This window comes from Capra hircus, chromosome 16 (assembly GCF_001704415.2).
Source record: "Capra hircus breed San Clemente chromosome 16, ASM170441v1, whole genome shotgun sequence".
NCBI lineage: Eukaryota > Metazoa > Chordata > Mammalia > Artiodactyla > Bovidae > Capra > Capra hircus.
The window spans coordinates 79,249,734-79,271,650 of NC_030823.1; the positions used below are offsets into that span (position 1 = coordinate 79,249,734).

General features: G+C 61.8%; 1 protein-coding gene across 3 annotated transcripts; it reads left to right on the forward strand.

Moving 5' to 3' along the window:
* Positions 531-21,126, forward strand: CSRP1 (cysteine and glycine rich protein 1). Of its 3 annotated transcripts, none has more exons than XM_018060879.1 (6): positions 531-659; positions 11,591-11,703; positions 15,678-15,846; positions 16,610-16,739; positions 19,507-19,600; positions 20,028-21,126. In XM_018060879.1, exons 2-6 carry the CDS (start codon positions 11,592-11,594, stop codon positions 20,102-20,104), a joined length of 582 nt encoding a protein of 193 aa, XP_017916368.1. In that variant the 5' UTR covers positions 531-659; position 11,591; the 3' UTR covers positions 20,105-21,126. The 3 variants fall into 3 exon arrangements, with proteins under 3 accessions (XP_017916368.1, XP_017916370.1, XP_017916369.1); XM_018060881.1 differs by lacking the exon at positions 531-659 and adding an exon at positions 1,685-1,836; XM_018060880.1 differs by lacking the exon at positions 531-659 and adding an exon at positions 3,066-3,084.

Genomic DNA, 21,917 nt, shown 5'->3' on the forward strand with positions numbered 1-21,917 from the left:
CTGTTGGAGGCGGGGTGATCCTCACTGAAGGGCACTGCTGAAGGCTTGCTAAGCCTATAGGATCTCCCCTGCCCGCCACAGCCCCGCTTCCCTGTGGAGTACTCCCTTCACAGACTGGGACCGAGGCCTAGCGGTGGGCCGTCCAAGCCTGGGGACCAGTGGGTATGCGGAAGGGGCGGGATCAGACCTGAGGGGGCGTGATGTCCTAACCGAGGCGCGGCGCCCCTCCCCCGAGTCCCTGACTTCCTGCTACCAGGACACCAAACACGACGACCCCCTTTCTCATGCGGCGCACGTTCATCTGGGCTCTTGGATCGTGGATGACGGATCACGTGTGTCTCCACCCTCGTCCGGCGGCCGGGACCGCTGAGAAGTTCCGGCACAGAGAGCCGCTGCTTCCTCTGCGGAGGGGCGCACGGGGGTTCCCCGGAGCTCAGCCGGCGCGGCCCGGCCGTGGGGGCGGCCCTGCGCCGTGACATCAGCCCGGGGCGGTGACATCGGCGCCGGCTTGGTGCGGTGTGCAAAGCCTGTGGGTTGGCGCGGCCCGGACACGCCCTCCCCGAGCGGAACAAAACTGCGCGCGGGCCGGCGCACCCAGCCTGGTTTCCAGAGCCCGCCCTCTCGCCTGCCCGCCGCCTGCCGCGCTCGGCCGCTGCCAGGTGAGTGCACCCCGGGCTCGGACGCCCGGTCCGCGCGCCGCCAGCACCCAGGCCCCCACCCGCCGGAGCGCCGAGCGCCCAGGTCCCCCACCCGCCGGAGCGCCTGCCCGCGCGCTCAGGGCGCCCCTGGCCTTCCAGCCCCGCCGCCGCCTCCAGGGATGCTACAGGGAGGGTCGCAAGAAAAAGGGGCGCTGGGTGGGCGCGGGCGGAGGAGAGGGGTGAAGTGGCTGCGGTTCTCTTTCCAGTTAGCGCGGGGCCCCTTACTGCCCCGGGCGCCGGGACGCAGGCGGGTCCCTCCCCCGGCGGGTCCCGCGGCGGGACAATGGGCGATTCTGCGCGCACTGACGCTCCTTCTGCGGCGGGGGATGAGGGCATCCGTGCCACCCCTCCTGCCCGGGGGGAACGTGCGGCGGGCGGGTGGGGGCCCGCCTGGCACAGCTGTGCCCGGAGCGCGGGTGCGCGTTTCCCCTTTTGCGAGGCGCTAGATGGAGGTCGCCTCGCCGCCTTCACCCCTGACGCCCCGGGACTTGGCGGGGCGCGGGGACCACCACCCAAGCCTGGAGGAAGCCCCAGTGTCTGCAGCCTCAGTCCCGAAGGCCGGGGGCAGGAGGGGGCGCTGTGAGCACACTTGAAACAAGTTGCAACCCGTTCCCAACAAGCAGCCTGCAGGCAGGCGCGTCCTCCGCGCTCACAGCTGCCTAGAGTGCTGCAAACGCTGGTCCAGTTCCGCCGTTAGTGATCTTATCGAGACCCGGGGCTAGACCGGAGCTGGGGTGGGCTCCGCCCCTCCCTGGAGGCCTGGGCCCCGCCCCTGCTCCTGGGCGTGGACGGGTGTGCAGCCCCTCCCAGCTGGCGGGACTGGCCCGGGGGTCCTGTCGCGGTAGCTCCTGGAGGCCCGCGGGGCTCTGGTGGAAGCGAGGCCTCAACTTGTGGAGGTGATGCCGAGGCAGACTGACCCGGATACTCTGCCGGCCTGGAAGCGGGGCTCTGCTTCCGTGGCCGCGGTCCTGGGAGGGCGGGGCCGGTTGTCTTTGCCCCCAGCCTTCCTGCCTCCCAGCAGCTGGAGAAGCCAGAGGAGCTGGTCTCCCCCTGTCATCTCAGAGAGCAGCTGGGATCCGGGCACTCCCTGCGGGTCGTGTTCCCTGCCGCCACTCACTGTCAGCCCCTGAGAGGCAAGGTGGGCTCAGGCTGGGGGCCCCGGCCACCTCTTTCCAGAGAGACTGTCCTTGTGGCTGATCGAAGCCTGCACTGCTCGCCTCTCCCAGGGAAGGACCCGGTCCTGCAGGGAGGAAATCCGGGGCGGAGGAGGCAGACAAGGAAGGAGAGGGTGTGCTTGGAGGGGGAGGGGCAGCGCTGGCTCTTTAAAGGGTCTGGGGGTCGCTGGGGAGAAACTGTTGGCACAGGTCTGCAGGCCCCGCCCCGCCCTGGGCTGCCCAGCACCTGCCCTCCTGGCCCAGGTGTCCCTTCTCTTATAGCAGACCTCTCTGCCTTGTGATCCTGGCAGGGCCTTCCTGGCCGGGAGCGTAGTGTTGGCACCTGGTTGGCGGGCAGTAGACATTTGGTGAGTGAATGGGTAGATGTGGGCTCGTAGCCCAGCCGCCCTGCTGGGCACGTGTGACCCTTGCAAACCCGTGCTGGCCCGGCGTGCCCGACACTGAGGCCCAGGTCAGGTTTCCATTAACCGCGGGCCTCCTGGTGAAGGCAGACTGGGGAGGCTTCTTGGAGAGGCTGCTGGGGCTGAAGTTTCTGTAAGCCGGCGTCTTGTGAGGTTGGCTTGGAGAGGACGGGGGAGCCGTGCATTGGATATACTGAGGCACTGAGGAGAATAAAGGTCGCCACTTGCCACCCTCAGACGTGTCGGCAAATAAGGAAAGAGTCCGACGCCGGGCAGGAGAGCTGGCATTTCCCGAGAGAACAGCTGGCTGACATCTGTGCTCACCCGGCCCGGGACTGGCCTGCGTCCTTAGCTGTCTCGTCTGGGGCAGCTTGTGAGGTGGGGTGGAAGCTGTGGCTCAGAGGTGACCAGTGACTCACTCTGGGTCAAAGGCCGCCATTGAGACACAGGCAGACACCTTCCAGGCCCACACCCAGCCTCCCGGTCACTCTGCCTTTCCTGTCTCTGATCAGCTCTCCAGGGACAGATCCGCCACTCCCGAGACAGACGTGCTTTACAAAGAGCTTGAGGGCAGCTTACACGCTGCTTAGGGAGGATGCGGCTCTGCTAGCGGGAATGTGGAAGGAATCTAGTTAGAACTTGCTGCCACTGGGTCCTCTACAGTGTGGGGAGAGGGGGGTGCCCCCCGGAAGTTGGGGCCTGGGTCCCAGGGATGCGCTCTCACCCAGTCTGATGCGTGTTTGGATTTCAGTGTTAGGTCGGCAGGAAAGAGAAGCAGCCTGGAGAAGAGCCTTCCCGAGGAGAAGCCAGGTGCAGAGCTGGGTTGGGGTGGGCAGGGGTGGGCGCCTGCAGACCCAGTGGTCAGGGATTTGCTGGGGATGGGGGGGGGCGCCCACAGACCCAGTGGTCAGGAATTTCTGCGGTGACGCTGGGCTTGCAACTACGCAGCTCCCCAGGAATTCATCTGACGTCACCGCCGAGTGATTCCATGTATGGTAGAGTGTAAATACGGAGGCACTTAGCTTTTCCTCGGCTTCCTGGGGCGGGAGACAGCGTCTGACTCCTGCGCGAGGCGAGCAGACCCCCGTCTGTGGTGCTGCCTTTCTGCAGGGCCCGAGGGGGTTGCCTGACCTGCCAGCTGCAAGCAGCCTGTTTTACAAGGGCTAAGGGCTCATGTGCTTTGTTTTTGCTTTTAAAAATTTAATCCAGGAAAATAATTCAGACCTTTTCAGCGTGGGTAACCAATTGTTACTAAATTGACATCATCCCAGATGAAAGCAAGTGAACTTTATCTGTTGGTTAATCTATGGGACCTTGTCACAATATCAGGCTGCCTGTGACAGTTTGAAAATGCTTAAATCCTAGCCCACTGTTTCTACCTTTGTTGACCTTCAGATTCTGAACCCTGTGGGGAGTGCCCTGCTGGTAAAGGCATGAGGGGCGCAGTCACCGCCCCACGAGGACCTCAGGGCCTGGGCTTGAAGAGAGAGCTCAGAGCAGGGAGAGAGGGAGCAGGGTGACACCGGGTTGGAGCCCCGCGGGGTCCGCACGGGGTGCTGGCGGGCTGAGTTGCCTGCAGAGTTCCGGGAACCGTGTGATGCTGAGGCCGAGCCTGCACCCCATGTCGGTCCTCGCGCCCCTGCAGTGACTGACCACATCTTTCAGGGTAGGACGGTTTCCCCGACTCTGTTTCTCTGGGCACCCCTCCTTCCTTGGCTGCCCTCTGGTGTAGGGGCGGGGAAAGGCTTGAGCAGCCGATTGGAAAGGATGACCGCTCCCGTGTGCACCTGGCCAGGCCCCGCCCAGCCCCGCCCGGCCCCGCCCAGCCCACCACCCAGCCCCGCCCGGCCCCGCCCAGCCCACCACCCAGCCCCGCCAGGCCCCGCCCAGCCCACCACCCAGCCCAGCCAGGCCCCGCCCAGCCCACCACCCAGCCCAGCCAGGCCCCGCCCAGCCCACCACCTAGCCCAGCGAGCCCGTCCCAGCCAGACCGCGTGGAGGGGACCTGCGCTCTGGGCCCAGGAGTTGCCCTCTGTCCCTGGGGAGCAGGAGGCTTTGGAACAGAGAAGTTTGGGGTTTTCTAGTGGGGACAAAGACACGGCGGGGAATGCCGTCAGGTCACTGATCTGAGGAGGGGAGACCTTCCCTCAGACGCTGGCGGCCGGTGGTTAGGGGCTGACATCGCCGAGCCGGTTTCTTAGATGAACCGTGAGCGCCCTGGGCGGCACCTCAACCTGACGTTCGCACGCTGCTTGCACTGGCGGAACGTGAGCATCTCTGTCCTCCGCGGCCCCGGAGCCCGGCCGGGTCTCTGCTCCCAGGACAGAGGAGCCGTGAGCCGGTCTTCATGCTGCAGCTGGACGAGGCTGGGAGCAGCGGGCCGACCCGGGCGCTGGTCGGGAGAATCCAGTCCCGGGCTTCTAGCTTCTGGCGGCCTTGAAAGCCTTGACGTTTCAGGGGAATAGCTGCCCGGGCATCTCCAGCCGTCCCACAGGAGATGAAGCCCACTGCTCAGTGGGGATTGTAGACCCGGTGAAGTGGACAGACCAAAACACCCAGGGGTCAGGGCTGTGTGTCCATAGGGTCGGCACGCGGAGCAGACATGGCCTGGGGCAAGGACAGCGCACGTCCAGCCCTGGGGGGCCCTCAGGAGCGGGACCCACCGAGCGCCAGGCCCTGGGCCGCTGCTGTCCTTTCCCCCCGACCCTCAGAAAGAGACTCGAGACTTGGAGTCAGTGGATGGCCTGACCTAGGGAGGAGCACACGGAAGCGCAGAGGAAGGGAGCCTGACCCTTCAGCTGGGAAGAAATGGGTCCAGATCCCCTTTCCCGACCTCTGCACTGCCTGGCCCTGCCCCCACTGCCCCCCCGGCCCCCTTCACCCCCCCCCCCCCCGCGGTCTCCTGCGGGGGAGGGGGCCTCTGCCCCCAGGCCTGAGGAGGCAGCTGAGAGGGAGCCAGGCGTCCCTGTTGAACTCCCGATGGTCTGGGAAGTAGGTTTCCTTTTAAGGCAATCGGGCTCCGTCAGCTGGACTCAGGCTGGCAGGAGGGAGTGGGTGGAGCAGGAACCTCCTCGGTGGAAGGAGGTGGCCAGGCCCCCAGCTGAGCCTCCAACCCATAGATTCCCAAGGGGTCCTCATGAGGGCGGGGGTGGGGGTGGGGAGGGGGGGTGGGGGGGGTGGGGGTGGTGCCCATGGCCTGGGCAGTGCTCTTCGCCCCAGGATGCCAAGCCCTGTCTGTCCCCTGGGTTCCTGAAGGGGACCTCCCCACAGTTTGGGGGGCCCCGGCTGGGAGGCAGCCTGGACAGTTTCCCGCCTCAGGTTCCCAGGCCCTTCTGGACACTGGCCCCCCGAGGGAGGAGGGCTTTTGTGTTGGGAACAAACCACGGCTAGGAACGGCTCCCCACCGCGCGGTCAGAGAACCTCCCCGCTCAGGGGTGTCCCAGGGCTGGAGGACAAAGCCTGTGGGCTCAGGGGCGGGACGAGGCGAGGCAGGAGCCCTCGGGTCCCCACGTCCCCAAGCCCTGTCCGCTAAGCGCAGAGGGCCAGCATGGGGCTGGGTGGCCAGCCTCACCACAGCCCCGACTGCAGGCCGCCCCCACCCCAGGTCCTCATCTGTGCCCTGGGCAGGTCCCCGCCTCCGGGTGGCCGGGAATGGTGGATGGCGCTTGCAGACCGCCCAGCACACGGTGGGTCTGCAGGCTCGGGGCAGGCTGTCTGCTGTCTGCAGGGCAGGCTGTCAACCAGTGGCTCCAGTCCCCTGAGGGGTGGTGCAGGCCAGCTGAGAGCAGGGTGGGGGTCCTGGGGGACGAGCCAGTTCCCATAGAGACATATGGGTTCCCTCCTGCCTCGGCGGGTGCCAGAACGTGACCCCTGAACCCCGGCCTCTGCTGTGTCTCCCCACCCTGAGGGGTCACTTGAGGGAGCGGGGGCTGCCTGATTTGAATGGGGTTCTGCAGCAATGAAGGGTCAGGAGGCGGCTGGAGGTTAGGCCGACTGCAATGACCACACTACACCCACCTGGCTGTCCGTCACAGAGGTAGTTTTGCAGCCCTGCCACAGGGGGCCGGAGGAACAGCGGGGCCTCAGGGACCCGCCCTGGGGGTATGGGAGCTGAGCCTGGGCCAGGAACCTTGGCAGTCAGGTTAGGTCCAGTGCCCTGAAAACTGGGCTGATTCCCAAGGAGAAGGGGGCTGTTGAGAGTCAGTGAACCTCCGGTGAGAAGACGCCTGGAGAGGCGGGGAGGTCAGAGTTTGGGGTGAGTGGGTGGAGTGGAGAACAGAGATCCTCCCCGTTATGGGGTTTAGGATGACATTCCTTAGTGATCAGAGAAGATTATGGTTCCAGCAACAAAATGGAGCATGTTGGAGAGAAAAGGTGATGAGTTCTGGTGGCTGGTGTTGAAATCGAGGTGCTTCCCTGAAACTGGGTGTGTGAGCCTAGGCTCAGGGCAGAGGTTAAGGTCAGTGGTCAGTGAAAGTGCTCGGCGGGGTGACCACAAGAGCAGTGGGGCCAGGGGAACCTCACCTCAGGGCGGGGAGACAGAGCAGAGGCCGTGGAGAGTGAGCGTCCCCGCTCCCTGCACCCCTCACCCACAGGAGCCTGCTCTCAGCCCGCACACCCCACTGAGCATATTGCGGGCCTTGGGCTGTGGCTCTGAGCATTAGGGGGGCTGACGTCTCAGACACCTATGTGAACACCTGTGTGCCAGGCGCACACTCCTGTACAAACACCTGTGTGCTAGACTCGCACAGACTGGGGACATGGTAGTGAACCTGGCTGGACTTCCTCCTTGAGCCGACACCTGTGTCCACTGTTGGGGAAGAAATTTCCCTCCACCCTCCTAGCTCCTTCTAACTTGAAAAGAGTTACCTTGACCTGAGACAGATGAACAGGAGAAAATCAAAGCTTAATAACATGTCTACCTGGGAGAGACCCCCAAAAACCGAGTAACTCCCAGAGTGGCCCAAACCTTCACATCAAATTCCATGCTCGGCTAAAGCCAAAAGAGGAAGCTGGGGCAGTGGTTTGGGACTTCAGAGGTGAGGAAGCCAGTTGACATGGAGAAGGAAGAGCAAATGTTTGGAAACCAGTATTTGCCGGGCCGGGCGGAGATGAGGGGACACAGAGTACATGGCCTCCTGGCCCCGCCTGCTTTCCCCACCACACCCGGCCTGTGTTCTTCACAGAGATCTCTGGAAACTGCGGCATTGGGGAACTAGCTCTCTATCGAAATTCTTTTAGGCATTTGAGGGAAGGTTGATGTTTCCTCCTGAGTCTCTTGGGCCTTGATTGTTTTCAGCTTGAAATAATCCACATGGCACAGAGACGTTTCGGGGCCAAGCTTCCTCCCTGCACTGCATCCGATGGGAAGCCCCTGGCGGTAGGGGCCATGCCCCCTGCCCCTGCCCAGACTCCAGCTGCCAGCACCGCCCTGGGTGCCCATCCCCGAGTTCCCATGGAGGGTACTCCTCCCCGGCCCCCCACCGTTTCCCAGCACCCCAGTCTTCCTGTGGAGTCCCTCCCCCGTGCACTTCTGTCCAAAAAGCTGGAAGGGTCGCCATTCCTGGTCCTGGGCTCTGACCCTGCAGCCCTGGGTCAGGCACTGAGCCGTGCCTCCCTGATTCCCCAGAAGTAACCTGTGGTGTAGCTTCTGCTTCTGTCCCCATTTTACAGATGCAGAAACGAAGGTTTACAAAGGCTAGCTCCCTTGCCCAGGGAACACACAGCAGTGGGCGGCAGGGTCAGAAAAGGACTGAACCCGCCTGGCCTCAGGACCCCAGCTCAGAACCAACCTCAAGCTTCTCAACTTGTCCCAGGCTGCTGCCTTCAGAGCCACCTGGGTGCTTGTTTAACAGTCCTGTTCTTGTGCCCTGTCCTCAGAGGTCGTGATTTGTTGGGTTGGGGGTGGTACTGGGAAATCAGATTTTACAAACGCTCCCCCCTCCCCCCACCCTAATGGACTCTAAAGCTTCAGTCCTGCCCTCTGTGTCTGACTCCTGCTTTTTTAAAAAAATTGAGTTTTTTTTTGGAGGGGGTGAAATTCCCGGGGGGTTAAGACTTGACATGTTCAATACGAGGGCGTAGGTTTGATCCCTGATCAGGGAGGAAAGACCCTACAAGCCCTGTCTTGTAGCTAAGGGAAATTCCGGTGCGCTAAATTGTACCTGCAAAAGAGCATAGGAGGCTTGCATGCGGGGACTTCCAGAGCTCATGCAGAAGCTCTGCACACTCAGCAAAAGCAAGACCGGGAGCTGCCTGTGGCTCAGACCAGGAGCTCCTTACTGCCAGATCCAGACTCAAACGGAAGAAAGTGGGGAAAACCACTAGACCACTCAGGTCTGACCTAAATCAAATCCCTTACTATTATACAGTGAAAGTGACAGATAGGTTCAAGGGATGAGGTCTGATAGACAGAGTGCCTGAAGGACTGTGGGCAGAGGTTCAGATCAAGTCCATCCCCAAGAAAAAGAAAGGCAAAATGGCTGTCTGAGGAGCCCTTACAAATAGCTGAGAAGAGAATCGCAAGGCAAAAGAGGAAAGGAAAGATACATCCATCTGAATGCAGAGCTCCAAAGAACAGCAAGGAGAGATGAGAAAGCCTTTTTAAGTGATCAATGCAAAGAAATAGAGGAAAACAACAGAATGGGAAAGACTAGAGATCTCTTCAAGAAAATTAGAGATACCAACATTTCATGCAAAGATGGGCTCAATAAAGGACAGAAATGGTCTGGACCTAACAGAAGCAGAAGATATTAAGAAGAGGTGGCAAGAATACACAGAAGAACTGTACAAAAAAGATCTTCACGACCCGGATAATCACGATGGTGTGATCACTCACCTAGAGCCAGACATCCTGGAATGTGAAGTCAAATGGGCCTTAGGAAGCATCACTAGGAACAAAGCTAGTTGAGGTGATGGAATTCCAGCTGAGCTATTGCAGATCCTAAAAGAGGATGCTGTGAAGGTGCTGCCCTCACTATGCCAGCACATTTGGAAAAAACTCAGCAGTGGCCACAGGACTGGAAAAGGTCAGTTTTCATTTGAATCCCAAAGAAAGGCAATGCCAAAGAACGCTCAAACTACCGCACAATTGCACTCATCTCACAAACTAGCACAGTAATGCTCAAAATTCTCCAAGCCAGGCTTCAGCAGTACGTGAACCATGAACTTCATATGTTCAAGCTGGATTTAGAAAAGGCAGAGGGACCAGAGATCAAATTGCCAACATCTGCTGGATCATGGAAAAAGCAAGAGAGTTCCAGGAAAACATCTACTTCTGTTCCAGGAAGGGGGACCCCTTCCAGGGCCCGAAACTGGGCTCTTGTCTAACACTCGGAAATGAATTGTCCGAGGAGACATGTGCTGACAAAGCAAGAGATTTTACTGGGAAAGGGCACTCGGGTGGAGAGCAGCAGGGTAAGGAACCCAGAACTGTTCTGCTGCGTAGCCCGCAGTCTCGGGTTTCATGGCGATGGGATTAGTTTCCGGGTGGTCTTCGGCCAGTCATTCTAATTGAGTCTTTCCTGGTGGCGCACGTGTCACTCAGCCAAGATGGATGCTAGCGAGCGGGGTTCAGGGAAGTGGACGGACACGCGGTGTCTCCTTTAGACCTTTCCTGGGCTCTTCCGGTTGGTGGTGGCTTATTAGTTCCGTATTCCTTATCAGGATCTCCTGTCATAAAACAACTCATGCAAATGGTTACTGTGGTGCTTGGCCAGGGTGGGCGGTTTCAATCAGCGTGGTTCTCCTAACACTTCTGCTTTATTGACTATGCCAAAGCCTTTGACTGTGTGGATCACAACAAACTGTGGAAAATTCTGAAAGAGATGGGAATTCCAGACCATCTGACCTGCCTCTTGAGGAACCGATATGCAGGTCAGGAAGCAACAGTTAGAACTCGACATGGAACAACAGACTGGTTCCAAATAGGAAAAGGAGGACGTCAAGGCTGTATATTGTCACTGTGCTTATTTAAATAATATGCAGAGTACATCATGAGAAACGCTGGGCTGGATGAAGCACAAGCTGGAATCAAGATTGCCAGGAGAAATATCAGTAACCTCAGATATGCAGATGACATCACCCTTATGGCAGAAAGTGAAGAGGAACTAAAAAGCCTCTTGATGAAAGTGAAAGAGGAGAGTGAAAAAGTTGGCTTAAAGCTCAACATTCAGACAATGAAGATGGCATCTGGCCCCATCACTTCATGGCAAATAGATGGGGAAACAATGGAAACAGTGAGAGACTTTATTTTCTTGGGCTCCAAAATCACTGCAGATGGTGACTGCAGCCATGAAATTAAAAGATGCTTACTCCTTGGAAGAAAAGTTATGACCAACCTAGATAGCATATTAAAAAGCAGAGACATTACTTTGCCGACTAAGGTCCGCCTAGTCAAGGCTATGGTTTTTCCTGTGGTCATGTATGGATGTGAGAGTTGGACTGTGAAGAAAGCTGAGTGCCGAAGAATTGATGCTTTTGAACTGTGGTGTTGGAGAAGACTCTTGAGAGTCCCTTGGACTGCAAGGAGCTCCAACCAGTCCATCCTAAAGGAGATCAGTCCCGGGTGTTCATTGGAAGGAATGATGCTAAAGCTGAAACTCCAGTACTCTGGCCACCTCATGTGAAGAGTTGACTCATTGGAAAAGACTCTGATGCTGGGAGGGACTGGGGGCAGGAGGAGACGGGGACGACCGAGGATGAGATGGCTGGATGGCATCACGGACTTGATGGACGTGAGTCTGAGTGAACTCCGGGAGATGGTGATGGACAGGGAGGCCTGGCGTGCTGCGATTCATGGGGTCACAAAGAGTCCGACACGACTGAGCGACTGAACTGAACTGATCTGCGTAGTTTGAACAGTAATTACGACAGGAGCCCCCATGTGATGACCCCTGGCGGCCCCCTTTTTCCTGTCTTTGAGGTGCCGAATCTCAGGTAGTAGTCTCTGACGCTCACCCTTGTCTTTATAGCTCTCTCACACATGTGTTCCTCCCCTGACAGTGTGAGTTTTGCCTGTTTCAGACCCGACACAGTTTGTGTCTTATGAGTTCTAGCTTGCCTGTTTCTTCTGCTGTGAGACCCGTCCGCCTGACGCACACAGCAAAGGGTTTATTGTTTCTGCGACAGCCTGTGTCTTGTGCGAGTTTGTGTCCTAGAGGGATGGCAGGGGTGGGGGGCGCAGCGGTTCCCTGTGGGCTCCGGGGTGGGAAGCCCCGGTTGCCGGCGGGGAGGCCTCTGCCCCAGGCCCTGTCCTGGGCCATCAGGGTCTCCGCCTCCCTGGAAAGTTCATCCTCTTCTCCGTGTCTACTTCCAGGATGCCGAACTGGGGAGGAGGCAAGACGTGCGGGGTGTGCCGGAAGACGGTGTACTTTGCGGAGGAGGTCCAGTGCGAAGGCGGCAGCTTCCACAGATCCTGTTTCCTGTGCAGTGAGTGCCCGCCCAGGCCGGAGGCCAGCCCCTGGGGGCGGTCCTCGGGAGGGGGGGCGGTCGGGAACAGCCTGACATTTGGCAGGAGCGCAGCGGGGCGGGGAGGCGCTGTGTTCCTCAGAAGCTGTTTCTGAGGCGGAGGTGGGGGCTGTGGGGGGCTGGCCGGCTGAGCTGAAGGGGGTGGACACTCCAGGGCCTGAGCGCCAAGCCAGAAAGACCCAGCGGGGAAAACTCCCCACTCACTCTGTCTTCCCTCTCTCCCTACCACAATCCCGGCGCTTGAGAGCAAGACACTTTCAGCCCAAGGTTTCACCAACCCCTGCACCCAGGCTACCCTCTGTTAAAGGGCCACAGAAATCACAGATACACTCATGGAGGGGAGCAAGACTGGGAGAGGATTAGAAGGTCAGCTATGTGTAAGATAAAGAAACTACGAGGATGTGTTGCAGAGAGCGCAGGGAGCACAGTCAGCACTTTATAATAGTCACAGGTGATAACTTTTAAAAAGGTGAAGCTCGGTGTTGTATAGCTGACACGTCATAACATAGTATGTCAACAACTATTGTTCAGTTGCCCAGTCGTGTCCGACTCCGTGTGACCCCATGGACCCCTAGCACGCCAGGCCTCCCTGTCCCTCACCATCTCCCAAAGTTTGCCTGAGTCTACGTCTTTGGGCAATGGACACAGACATGTCAACTATCCCTCAGTTAAAGATAAATTCACCAGCAGCAGCCTCATGGGCAGCTGCGTCTGGGGAGGGGCTGGGCTCCCCTAGCATCTCTGGGCGGGAGGCCTCCCCCCTCAGCCCCTACCTCCGCCCGACAGTCCGGGTGAGGGGATGTTGATGTCGTCCCGACGGCTGGGAGGAGACGGGCCCTGGTCTCTGCCTGGTGAGCAGGCGCCTGGGTGCCTGGGGTGCTGGGCGCCCTGGAGGTGGGAGGATGTCCACAGGCTCCTGACTGACGGGCTCAGAACCGAGGGGCTTAGAGGAGGTGACCTGTTTCCCTCGAGCCCAGGCAGTGGCACTGGGTGGGCAGGAGCGTGTCGGCCAAGCCCCGAGCCTTCAGAACCAGTGGGCAGGAGTCCAGATGTGAATCCCCTTTCTGTTCTCTGGGTGCTGAGGGCCAGGTGTCTCTTTCTCTCTCTGCATTTTCTCAACGTTACAGGGGAGAAAACAACAGCTACTTCGTGGGGCAGGGCTGCGGGAACTGAGAGGAAGGGGTCAGGAAACAAAAGGAGCCGCTGGAGCAGTTGTGAGTGTTCAGTCAACGAAAGCTGCTCCCTGACACGCACACACACGCACAGACACACTGGCACACGCACACACATTCACACGTGTGCACACGCGCGCACACAGGCACACACGTGCGTGCACAGACCCATGCACGTGCGGACACATCCACACACGTGTGCACACACAGACATGCACCCACCCACCCATGCACGCGCGCAGACATGCACACTTGCACACACGTGTCCACACACATGTGTGCACACCCACGTGGCGCAGGGGATCCCCAGCAAGAAGACTGGCACTCGGGGAGGCCCCAGCCCGTCGGGGACCAGGCCCTGCCCCCCCAGCGTGGCTTCACTGCTTCGGGAGCCCGTGCTCCCAAGCGGGACACAGATCCCCGGGGTCACCTGCCCTGAAGGAGCACCAGCTCCCGCCAACTGTGGGCGGGCCAGCCGGAAGCCACCTCCAGAGCAGGCAGCGCGGGCCCCGCGCCTGCCGAGGCTGACCGAGGTTGTGCTGGCCGCGGGTGGTCAGTGAGCTCGGGCGGAGCCTTTGGCACCCGGCCCAAAGGAGGCCGACGGCCGTGTCGCGTCATCAGCAGCTCACTGTGCTCAGGAATTTTCAGGCCATTTATTTTTCTCAGAGGGCATAAGAAGGTTCACTGATGGCCAGGGAGAGGGTCCAGACTGCTGGCCCCAAGGATCCCTCTCCACCCTCACATGTGGCTTTGATCACCAACAGCAGCTGCCGGGGAGGAGTGGCCGCCAGCTGGGTGGTCAGGGAAGCCACGGGCGCGGGGCTGGGGGGACGGGACGGACCCTGGGCTGGGCTTGCAGCATGCGCCCCAGTGTCCGAGAAGCAGCAGTGCCCAGCCCAGGTGGGGGGCCTTGGCTCTGTGGGCATCGGCCCTGAGGCTGTGTCTCTGAGCTGAGACAGCCCTGTCCTGGGGCAGGTCAGCTCATGTGAAGGCAGAGCTGGTCTGGCCTCACCCCCGGGTGCTCACAGCCCCACCCACAGCGGCACCCCCTTGCCTGCAGGCGCCAGGCGGTGGGGCCATTGGGAGGCGCCAGCTGTAGACCCAGGGCCTCTCTGAGCTGCACCCCTAGGTCCCTGCAGGGAAGGTCGCCCAAGGAGACCTCAGCCCCTGGGCTGCTCTGTCTCACTCGCTGCCTCCCGTTTAGTCTTAGGAATTTCCAGTTCACTCTGGGTCTTATGGGAAGCAGTTCCAGGCCGACTCCCGGCTTCCCACCCTAGAAGGGAATGCTGGAACCCCTGGCCTGCTGTGCCCGCTTCCTCCAGGCTGGAGCCAAGCCCTGGGGAGGTGGCGGGGTGGCCCATATTTGGTTGCCTGTGTGCTGGAAGAACATGGGGATCTCACAGGCAGGACAAGAGGGTCCTTATTTAGTCTGAAGTCTCCAACCTGGCGCAGGGGTGGGGGTGGGGGCAGAGAGCTGGCCTTTAAAGGCCAGGGGAAGGCTGGGAACTCCCTGCAGATCCTGTGGTTAGGACTCGATGCTTTAGCTGCCAAGGGCCTGCTCAGGGAACTAAGATCCGGAGAGCCACACGGTGGGGGTGGGGGTGGGGGTGGGGGGAGGAATCTGTCTCAAGGCAAGGGAACTGGCAAGGGGCTTGGAGGTGAGCTGAGTGCTCCTTGAGAGGAGGAGAGGCTGGCTGCTCCCGGGGACCCTCTGCAGAAGGGCGTGTTGAGGGCATCGTCCCAGTGGGCACACTGACTCCCCCATCTCTGGGCCTGCGTGGAACCCCATCGTTATCCTAGGCCCAAACCTACATCAATGGGACGTGAGGAGTCTCTGGAGAGACGCGAGTCTCTGGAGAGACGCACTCGGGGGCTGGACGCTGATGGTCTTCTGGGGTCTGGCCCTTCAGGGCGCTCACTCTGTGTCACACTGTTGGGGCAGCCAACGTTCATGATGACCTACTGTGCGCAGGGCACTGCGCTGAGCACTTCCCCAGCGAGGCCGCAGTTAATTCTCAGCCACCTTTCCGGGGGCACTGTCGTCATCTGCGGGTGGGGGCACGGCTGGGGAGGCATGTAGCCTGGCCAGGACGCTCCCTGGACGTGGGCTCGCCTGGGCTCCGTGTGACCCTGGGCTCCACACTGTCTCACTCTGGGTCACGGGGCCGCTCTGAGGCCCACAGGAGGCTGCGGGCACTCTGCAGGCCTTCCAGTGCACCCCATTCCAATGCCCCTTTGCCCCGAGTCAGGGAATTTCTCCCAGCATCCTGCGGCCAAGTGATTTCCGGCTAGAAACTCGAGATCCCGTCGTCGCCGGTCATGCTGGGCGCTGAGTAAATGCTGGCCTTCCCCCCGGAGCGTCTCTGCCCTGCCCCCTGCCCCACTCCCGTGGGCGTCCCTTCTGAGTCGAGTCGCAGGAGGCAGGACAGCCTTGCCCTTCTTGCTTCTCCGCTTCTGTCGGGGCCCACGGTGTCTGTCAAGGGCAGCGAGGCCCCTGGGGCGTGGGGTCGGCCTAGGCCGCTGGCCCCGTGAACTCGGGAGGCTCTCAGGGTGCGGGGCGGGCGGCGAGGAAGGCCACCCGGCTCCGGGAGAGGCGCTGGGCCAGCATCCGTAGGCCCTCCTCCCCTCCCGGCTCCCTGGCCACCCCAGCCCCATCGCCAGGCCCCTGGCTCCTGGGAGGTCAGGGCGTTGCGTGCGCAGCGTCCCAGGGAGCTTCGGCGGCGGGGGCTGGCCGTGACCCGCTGGCCCTGTGCACCCCCGCAGTGGTCTGCAAGAAGAACCTGGACAGCACCACTGTGGCCGTGCACGGCGAGGAGATCTACTGCAAGTCCTGCTACGGCAAGAAGTACGGGCCCAAGGGCTACGGCTACGGGCAGGGCGCGGGCACCCTGAGCATGGACAAGGGGGAGTCGCTCGGCATCAGACACGAGGAGTGAGTACCCCCCCGGAGCAGAGGCCCTCCTGTGCGCCAGGCCCCGCCAGAGCAGCCGTGCAGAGGGGCTGGAGCAGCCAGCCCATTTCCGTGCACTGGGAGGGGCCCCGAGAACTGCTGGGCCCCTCTCCTCTGTCCGCAGATGAGAAAACCCAGCCAGTATCAGTGACTTGAAGGCGCCCCACAGCCACTGAGGGTCTGAGCCGGACGAGCTCGCAGCCTGGCTCACCGGTGTCGGTTCCCTGCCTGGAAATGGTGTCACGAGGCCCCCAGCACCCCGACCACTGACCTGCTGTGAGCTGGGTGTTGGCAGTCAGCCTGCCAGCCCCTTGGCCCTGGGGGATGGTCGCAAGTGATGGTGACTCTCCACGCTTTGGCCAAGGTTGTCCCCCCATGGGAGCGACCTGTCAGCTGACTTCTCCTGGGGAGTCTCTAGTAACAGATGTGCTGCAGGAGCAGGGCGGCAGAGGGGGCCAGTTCTTAGCAGACGAGCTGTCGGTGACTCTGGCGTTCTAACTGGGGCTGAGAGGAGTCTGACGTCTCGGGGAAGGAATACTACAGGCCCCTGGTGGGTCCCCCGTGGGCGGAGGTGACCCTCGGGCCCTGGGTGCGTCCCCCATCAGCAGAGCCGACTCTGCAGCCCTGGCAGCTATAGCCATGCGGCGGGCTGGGCCAGGTGCCGGCGGCTGGCGCCCTCCAGGCCTGTCCCCTCCGCTGTGTCGCTCCCTGTACGTCCCCTCACTGCATGCTTTTCCCTGAGCAGGGCCCCTGGCCACAGGCCCACCACCAACCCCAACACGTCCAAGTTCGCCCAGAAGATCGGGGGCTCCGAGCGCTGCCCGCGGTGCAGCCAGGCCGTCTATGCGGCCGAGAAGGTGATTGGCGCTGGGAAGGTAAGGCAGGTCGTGCTGGGGGCAGGGCACACGTGTTCCTGAAACGTGCATTCTGGAGCTTTGAAGTGCGCTCCCTCCCAGGAAGCCTGTGCCCTTGATGTAGCTCCCCCTTCGCTCAGAGCCCACCATGAAAGGGGTCCCTTTGTCTGTGAGGCTCCCTGTTCCCTGGGCCTCCCAGTCTCCAAGGAGCTGAATCCCCCATCATAGCAGCCTCACCATTGGTCCATAGAGAAGGCTGAGCGCCGAAGAATTGATGTTTTCAAATCGTGCTGGAGAAGACTCTTGAGAGTCCCTTGGACTGCAAAGAGATCCAATCAGTCCATCCTAAAGGAAATCAGTTCTGAATATTCATTGGAAGGACTGATGCTGAAGCTGAAGCTCCAATACTTTGGCCACCTGATGTGAAGAGCCGACTCACTGGAAGAGACCCTGATGCTGGGAAAGACTGAAGGCGGGAGGAGAAGGGGACGACAGAGGTTGAGATGGTTGGATGGCACCACCGACTCGATGGACATGAGTTTGAGCCAACTCTGGGAGACAGTGAAGGACAGGGAGGCCTGGCGTGCTGCAGGCCCTGGGTTCGCAAAGAGTTGGAAATACCTGACTGACCAACAGCAAGCACACTCCACAGGAGCTTCTGATCGACCCCTGTCTGCAGAGTCGGGGTCTGCTGACCTCTGAGGGTACGTGGACACCAGCCCTGAAAGGAATGCGCATCGCTGTGTGGGGTCACATCTCTCTCTGGGAAGAAGAGCCGTAGCATTCATCACATCTTCAGAAGGATTTGTGATACAGAAATGTTAAGAACCACCCACGATCCACAGAAACCCACTCTTGTGCCCCCAGGGCAGAGGTAGCCAAGGTTCAGGCCCGCCAGAGCCTCCTAGGAGGCAAACTTGGTCTGGCTGTCTCGCCTGCCCCCCACTGCGATATTCCAGTAGTAGATTCCACCCCGACTCACCAAAGTGCAACGGGACCCTCCCTTGGAGAGGCTGCAGGGACAGGTGGCCTCAGATGAGCTGTCAGAGGGCTGCAGGAGAGGCTTCTTCAGGAGGGCCCAGAGACAGTGCTGGGCCTTCACGCAGATGTGGCTGGGGTCATGTGGTCAGCTGTGACGCCGCAGGGCCTGGAGCCTGTCTGCAGCCTCTCTGGACCTGAGTCTTAGCCTCTGGGGCTTCTCAGCTTTGAGCAGCGGCTGGGCATGTGGACAGGGGATGACACGTAAGACACGTCTAGACCAAGCACGGTCTCCAACTGGCCCCAGGCCTGCTGGGGAGGGGTCGCACCCGTGTTACAGGTGAAAGCACAGGTTTGCCCACTCCTAGGAGCTGGCTGCGACTGCTGGTGCCTCCTCTTGGGGCCATGTTACCCCGTGAAGCTTGTCTCTGCCTCTGTCCATCGGGAGAGGTTTGTAAACCCAGCAGGATGGCCGCTGTTTGCTTGGCGTGAAGCCTGGGCTGATGGGTCCCCCCCTGAGCCGCAGCCCCGCGTCTGAAGCAGAGCACAGGGCAGGCCCACCAGGCAAGCTGGCGTCAAAGCCGAGCAGAGCCGGTGCGGGGATCCCGGTGCGGTGCAGTGCCCAGGGTGTGGCGACGCCAGTCAGCTACCATCACCGTCATTGCTTTTGTGGGTTCTTGTGAGGTTGAAGTGAAGATCCTTGGTGTTCACTAAATGATATGATGTGATTAATATTAAGTTGGTGTTTCTTCTGCTGTGTCTCACTATGAGAATAGGGAATCACCAAAAAATACCTAGGTATCAGCATTTCCATTCCCCCTCGGAGTCTTAGAGTGAGGGCCCCTCTCTCCCTTCGGGAGGAGGGGTTCTCCTGTGGGCAGAGGTGGCGGGGGGAGACCAGCGTGTGTGCTGGGGAAGGGCTGAGAAGCAGGAGGACTTTAGGTGCTGGCCCCACCAGCGGGGCCCGACTGTGTCTGCACGGACAGTGGTGGTGGTCTGTCCCCTGTCTGCCCGGAGACTAGGGGGCAGCCTGGGCTTCCCCGAGGACGAGCTGAGGCCGGGGTGCCCTCAGCACGGACACCGAGGCCCCTAGAACCCTGGGCAGGAGCCAACACGCGTGGGCCTGCCTGCCAGGAGGCCCAGGGCCTGCCATTCCTTTCCATCTCCAGCTCAGAAAGGGCAGCTGTGCAAGGGAGCCTACTTGCCCTTAAAAGGCCTTGTTTTGCTTCATCCCATCTGCCACCGCTGGCCTCCGGCTTTCCGGTGCAGAGCTATCAGCTGGGAGCTGGCGGCTGACCTGGGGTCTGGCTGGCCCCCACGGGGCGCAGACTGGGGCTGGCTTCCCCTGAGGGGCTGTTGGCCATGTGGCCTCTGAGCACCTCACTGGAGCAGCGGGGCTTCTCTGGCTCCTGGCCTTCTCCTGGAGCCCCGAAGACCCTTTCTCCTTCCAGGGTGCCAGGCACCGCCTCTGCACCCGGCCCCTGCCCAGCTGCGGCCTCCCGCTGCATTGAGGGACCTCGAGAACGCCAGGGGCCTGCTGACCACAAAAGCCTGTGTGTCACACCCGTGAGGAGGGAGGGGCCACTGGCCTGGAACCAGGGCCAGGGTGGGTCCCAGCCCACAGCCACACCAGGAGTCCCGGTCGGCAGTCGGGACATGGCTGGAGGGCCCCGCCTGCCCTTCGTGGGGCAGCTGCGGCACCGGTCCCCAGCGGGAGGTGGGGGAGGCTGGGCAGACCCCACAGGTGTCTTCATCACGCCTCCAGGGAACGGCTGGGGCAGCAGAGTTAGCTCTTTCCTTCCCTCCCCAGTCCTGGCATAAGTCCTGCTTCCGGTGTGCCAAGTGCGGCAAAGGCCTGGAGTCCACCACCCTGGCCGACAAGGACGGCGAGATTTACTGCAAAGGTAAGCGGCCTCCCCTCGACACCCTCCCTTCCTGGAGAGCTAAGCAGTCAGGCCCGTATGTGACGGCCAGTTCCAGCCTTGGAGTCTCCTGAGGCCTCTGTGTGCAGCCGAGAAGGAGCCCCGGTGGGGGTGGGGGTGGAGGTGGGGGTGGGGGTGGGGGTGGGGGACGGTCCGTGGCCAGGGGGTGGGGTGGGGCGGGGCCGGGCGGGGCGGGGCCGGGCCGGGCCTGGGCTCCCTCCCCTGCTCTTAGCATGAGCTCTGACCGCAGATGGCTCTTCTGGTATTTCAGAGGCAGGGGAGTAGCCAGGATGCTGCTCACTATCTGCGTTGATGTTGGGAGGGCTGTGCTGTGTGCCTCACTGGCCCAGAGGCCCCGGCAGGTACTGGGGCGGGAGTGGGGGTCATCACCCCTCTCTTCTCTCTGCAGGATGCTACGCAAAGAACTTCGGGCCCAAGGGCTTCGGCTTTGGGCAGGGGGCTGGGGCTCTGGTTCACTCTGAGTGAGCCCCCCGCGCCCACTCCCCACTGCCCACGCCGTGCTTCTCATCACCCCCAACCCCAGCGACCTCGAGACTGCCAGCCTCCTTCCCTTCCTCAGCCCTGCACGTGTCGCTAAGGACTCAACCCAGGGCGTCTGGCTCCCTTTGGTTTGGGTGTCTGCTGTAGGCCCCCCCTCCCAGGAGCTCCCCCCTCCGCCTGGCCCACCACGTCACCAGCGGGGCCTCTGGTTCTGGGTGTGCCCCCATCTCCCCTCCCCTGCCCTCCCCTCTCCACAGATTCCTGCCCTCAGAGGCTGAGTATCCATCGTCATTGTGGGGCCCTGGGGGGGGAAGGGCTGTGCTCCTCGTGGGGGCCCTCCTAGTGTCCTTCAGAGCAGGCCCGGGGCGTTTCCACCTGGGAGTCACGGGGGACGTGCAGACGGGCCCCGAATGGAGGGGCCACCTGCTCTGGCCTAACCCTAACCCTAACCCTTCAAGGCTGTGGGCCACGGTGCCCCCGAGCTCGGGGCGGGGGGGTGCAAGCCAGGCCCTAGGGCCCCAGTTCAGGATGTGGTCTGGCCTCCCTGGGCTCGAGCTCCCGTGTGGCAGGGCCCTGATGAAATATCCCTGACCTTACGGCCACCCAAACCAGAGGGCGTCTCTGCCCGGCCTGGGTCCTGAGGCTGTAGAGCGGGGGCGGGGTGGGGGGGGGGGGGAGGCTGCGCCTATCAGCGCAGCCCAGCCCCAGGATCGTCCTCAGCACGGCCAGCTTGGCCCGAAGAATCGGAGTGAGGCGCATGCAGCTTGCCTTCACCTGGATACCCGCCCCAGCCCACCTGGGTCCTGTCCCCAACCCTTTTCCTGGGACCCTCCCCCTCTGGCCACACCGCCCACCCCTTCCAGGCCCCAAGTCCAGAGCAGCAGGAGGATGGGGCGGGGCCAGGCCTGCTGACCCCATGGACGGAGGGTGATGCCACGTGGCGCTGCCTGGACTGAGGGCTGTGCTCAAGCTGACCTGCACCCTGTCAATAAAGCTGTCAGAACGGAGCCTGTCGTCCGCCCTGCCCTTGGGGTGGGGGGCCAGCGTCCTGCTCTGGGGGTGGGGGCCGGCGACCTGCTCTGGGGGTGGGGGCCGGCGACCTGCTCTGGGGGTGGGGGCCAGCGTCCTGCTCTGGGGGTGGGGGCCGGCGTCCTGCTCTGGGGGTGGGGGCCGGCGTCCTGGGGGTGGGGGCCGGCGTCCTGCTCTGGGGGTTGGGGCTGGTGTCCTGCTCTGGGGGTTGGGACCAGTGTCTTGCTCTGGGGGTGGGGGCCGGCGTCCTGGGGGTGGGGGCCAGCGTCCTGCTCTGGGGGGACTTCACAGGAGCAGTCAGGTTGGCAGGAGGCCTGGGGAGGGAAAGTGTCTGCTTCCTCCCCAGTGTACATCCTGACTGAGCCCAGGCGTGGGGTCCAGGCAGCCCGATCCTGCTGCCCCAACTGGGCGTGAGAGCTGTGAGCTTGGGACTCGGGGGGGGCTCAGCCAGGCCCCGAGACTGTGCTCAGAACTGTTCCCAGCATGGGAAGCGCCTGAGTGAGAGGGCAGCTCGGCCACAGGAGCTTCATGTCAGATCCAAGCTCAGGTCTGCTGGAAGGGCTCAATGGAGAGGGGGAGGGATGGCGGGTTTCCAGGGGCAGCGGTGCCCTCCTGGGGGCTCCGCCTCCCACAGGCCACTCCCCCAGATTCCAGTGTGTGACTGTGTGAGCTGAGGGGGCAGCAGCATTCAGCCCCCAAGCTCAGCACCTTTCATGCACGGAGTCCCTTCCCTCTAGCCCCAGAGCCTAGACTCTCGTCCCAGAGCCGT

Coding starts and splice junctions, on each gene's coding strand:
- CSRP1 (XM_018060879.1), top strand. CDS start 11,592: ATGCCGAACTGGGGAGGAGGCAAGACGTGCGGGGTGTGCCGGAAGACG. Junction 11,704..15,677: donor CAGATCCTGTTTCCTGTGCA/GTGAGTGCCCGC, acceptor GCACCCCCGCAG/TGGTCTGCAAGAAGAACCTG. Junction 16,740..19,506: donor AGGTGATTGGCGCTGGGAAG/GTAAGGCAGGTC, acceptor TTCCCTCCCCAG/TCCTGGCATAAGTCCTGCTT.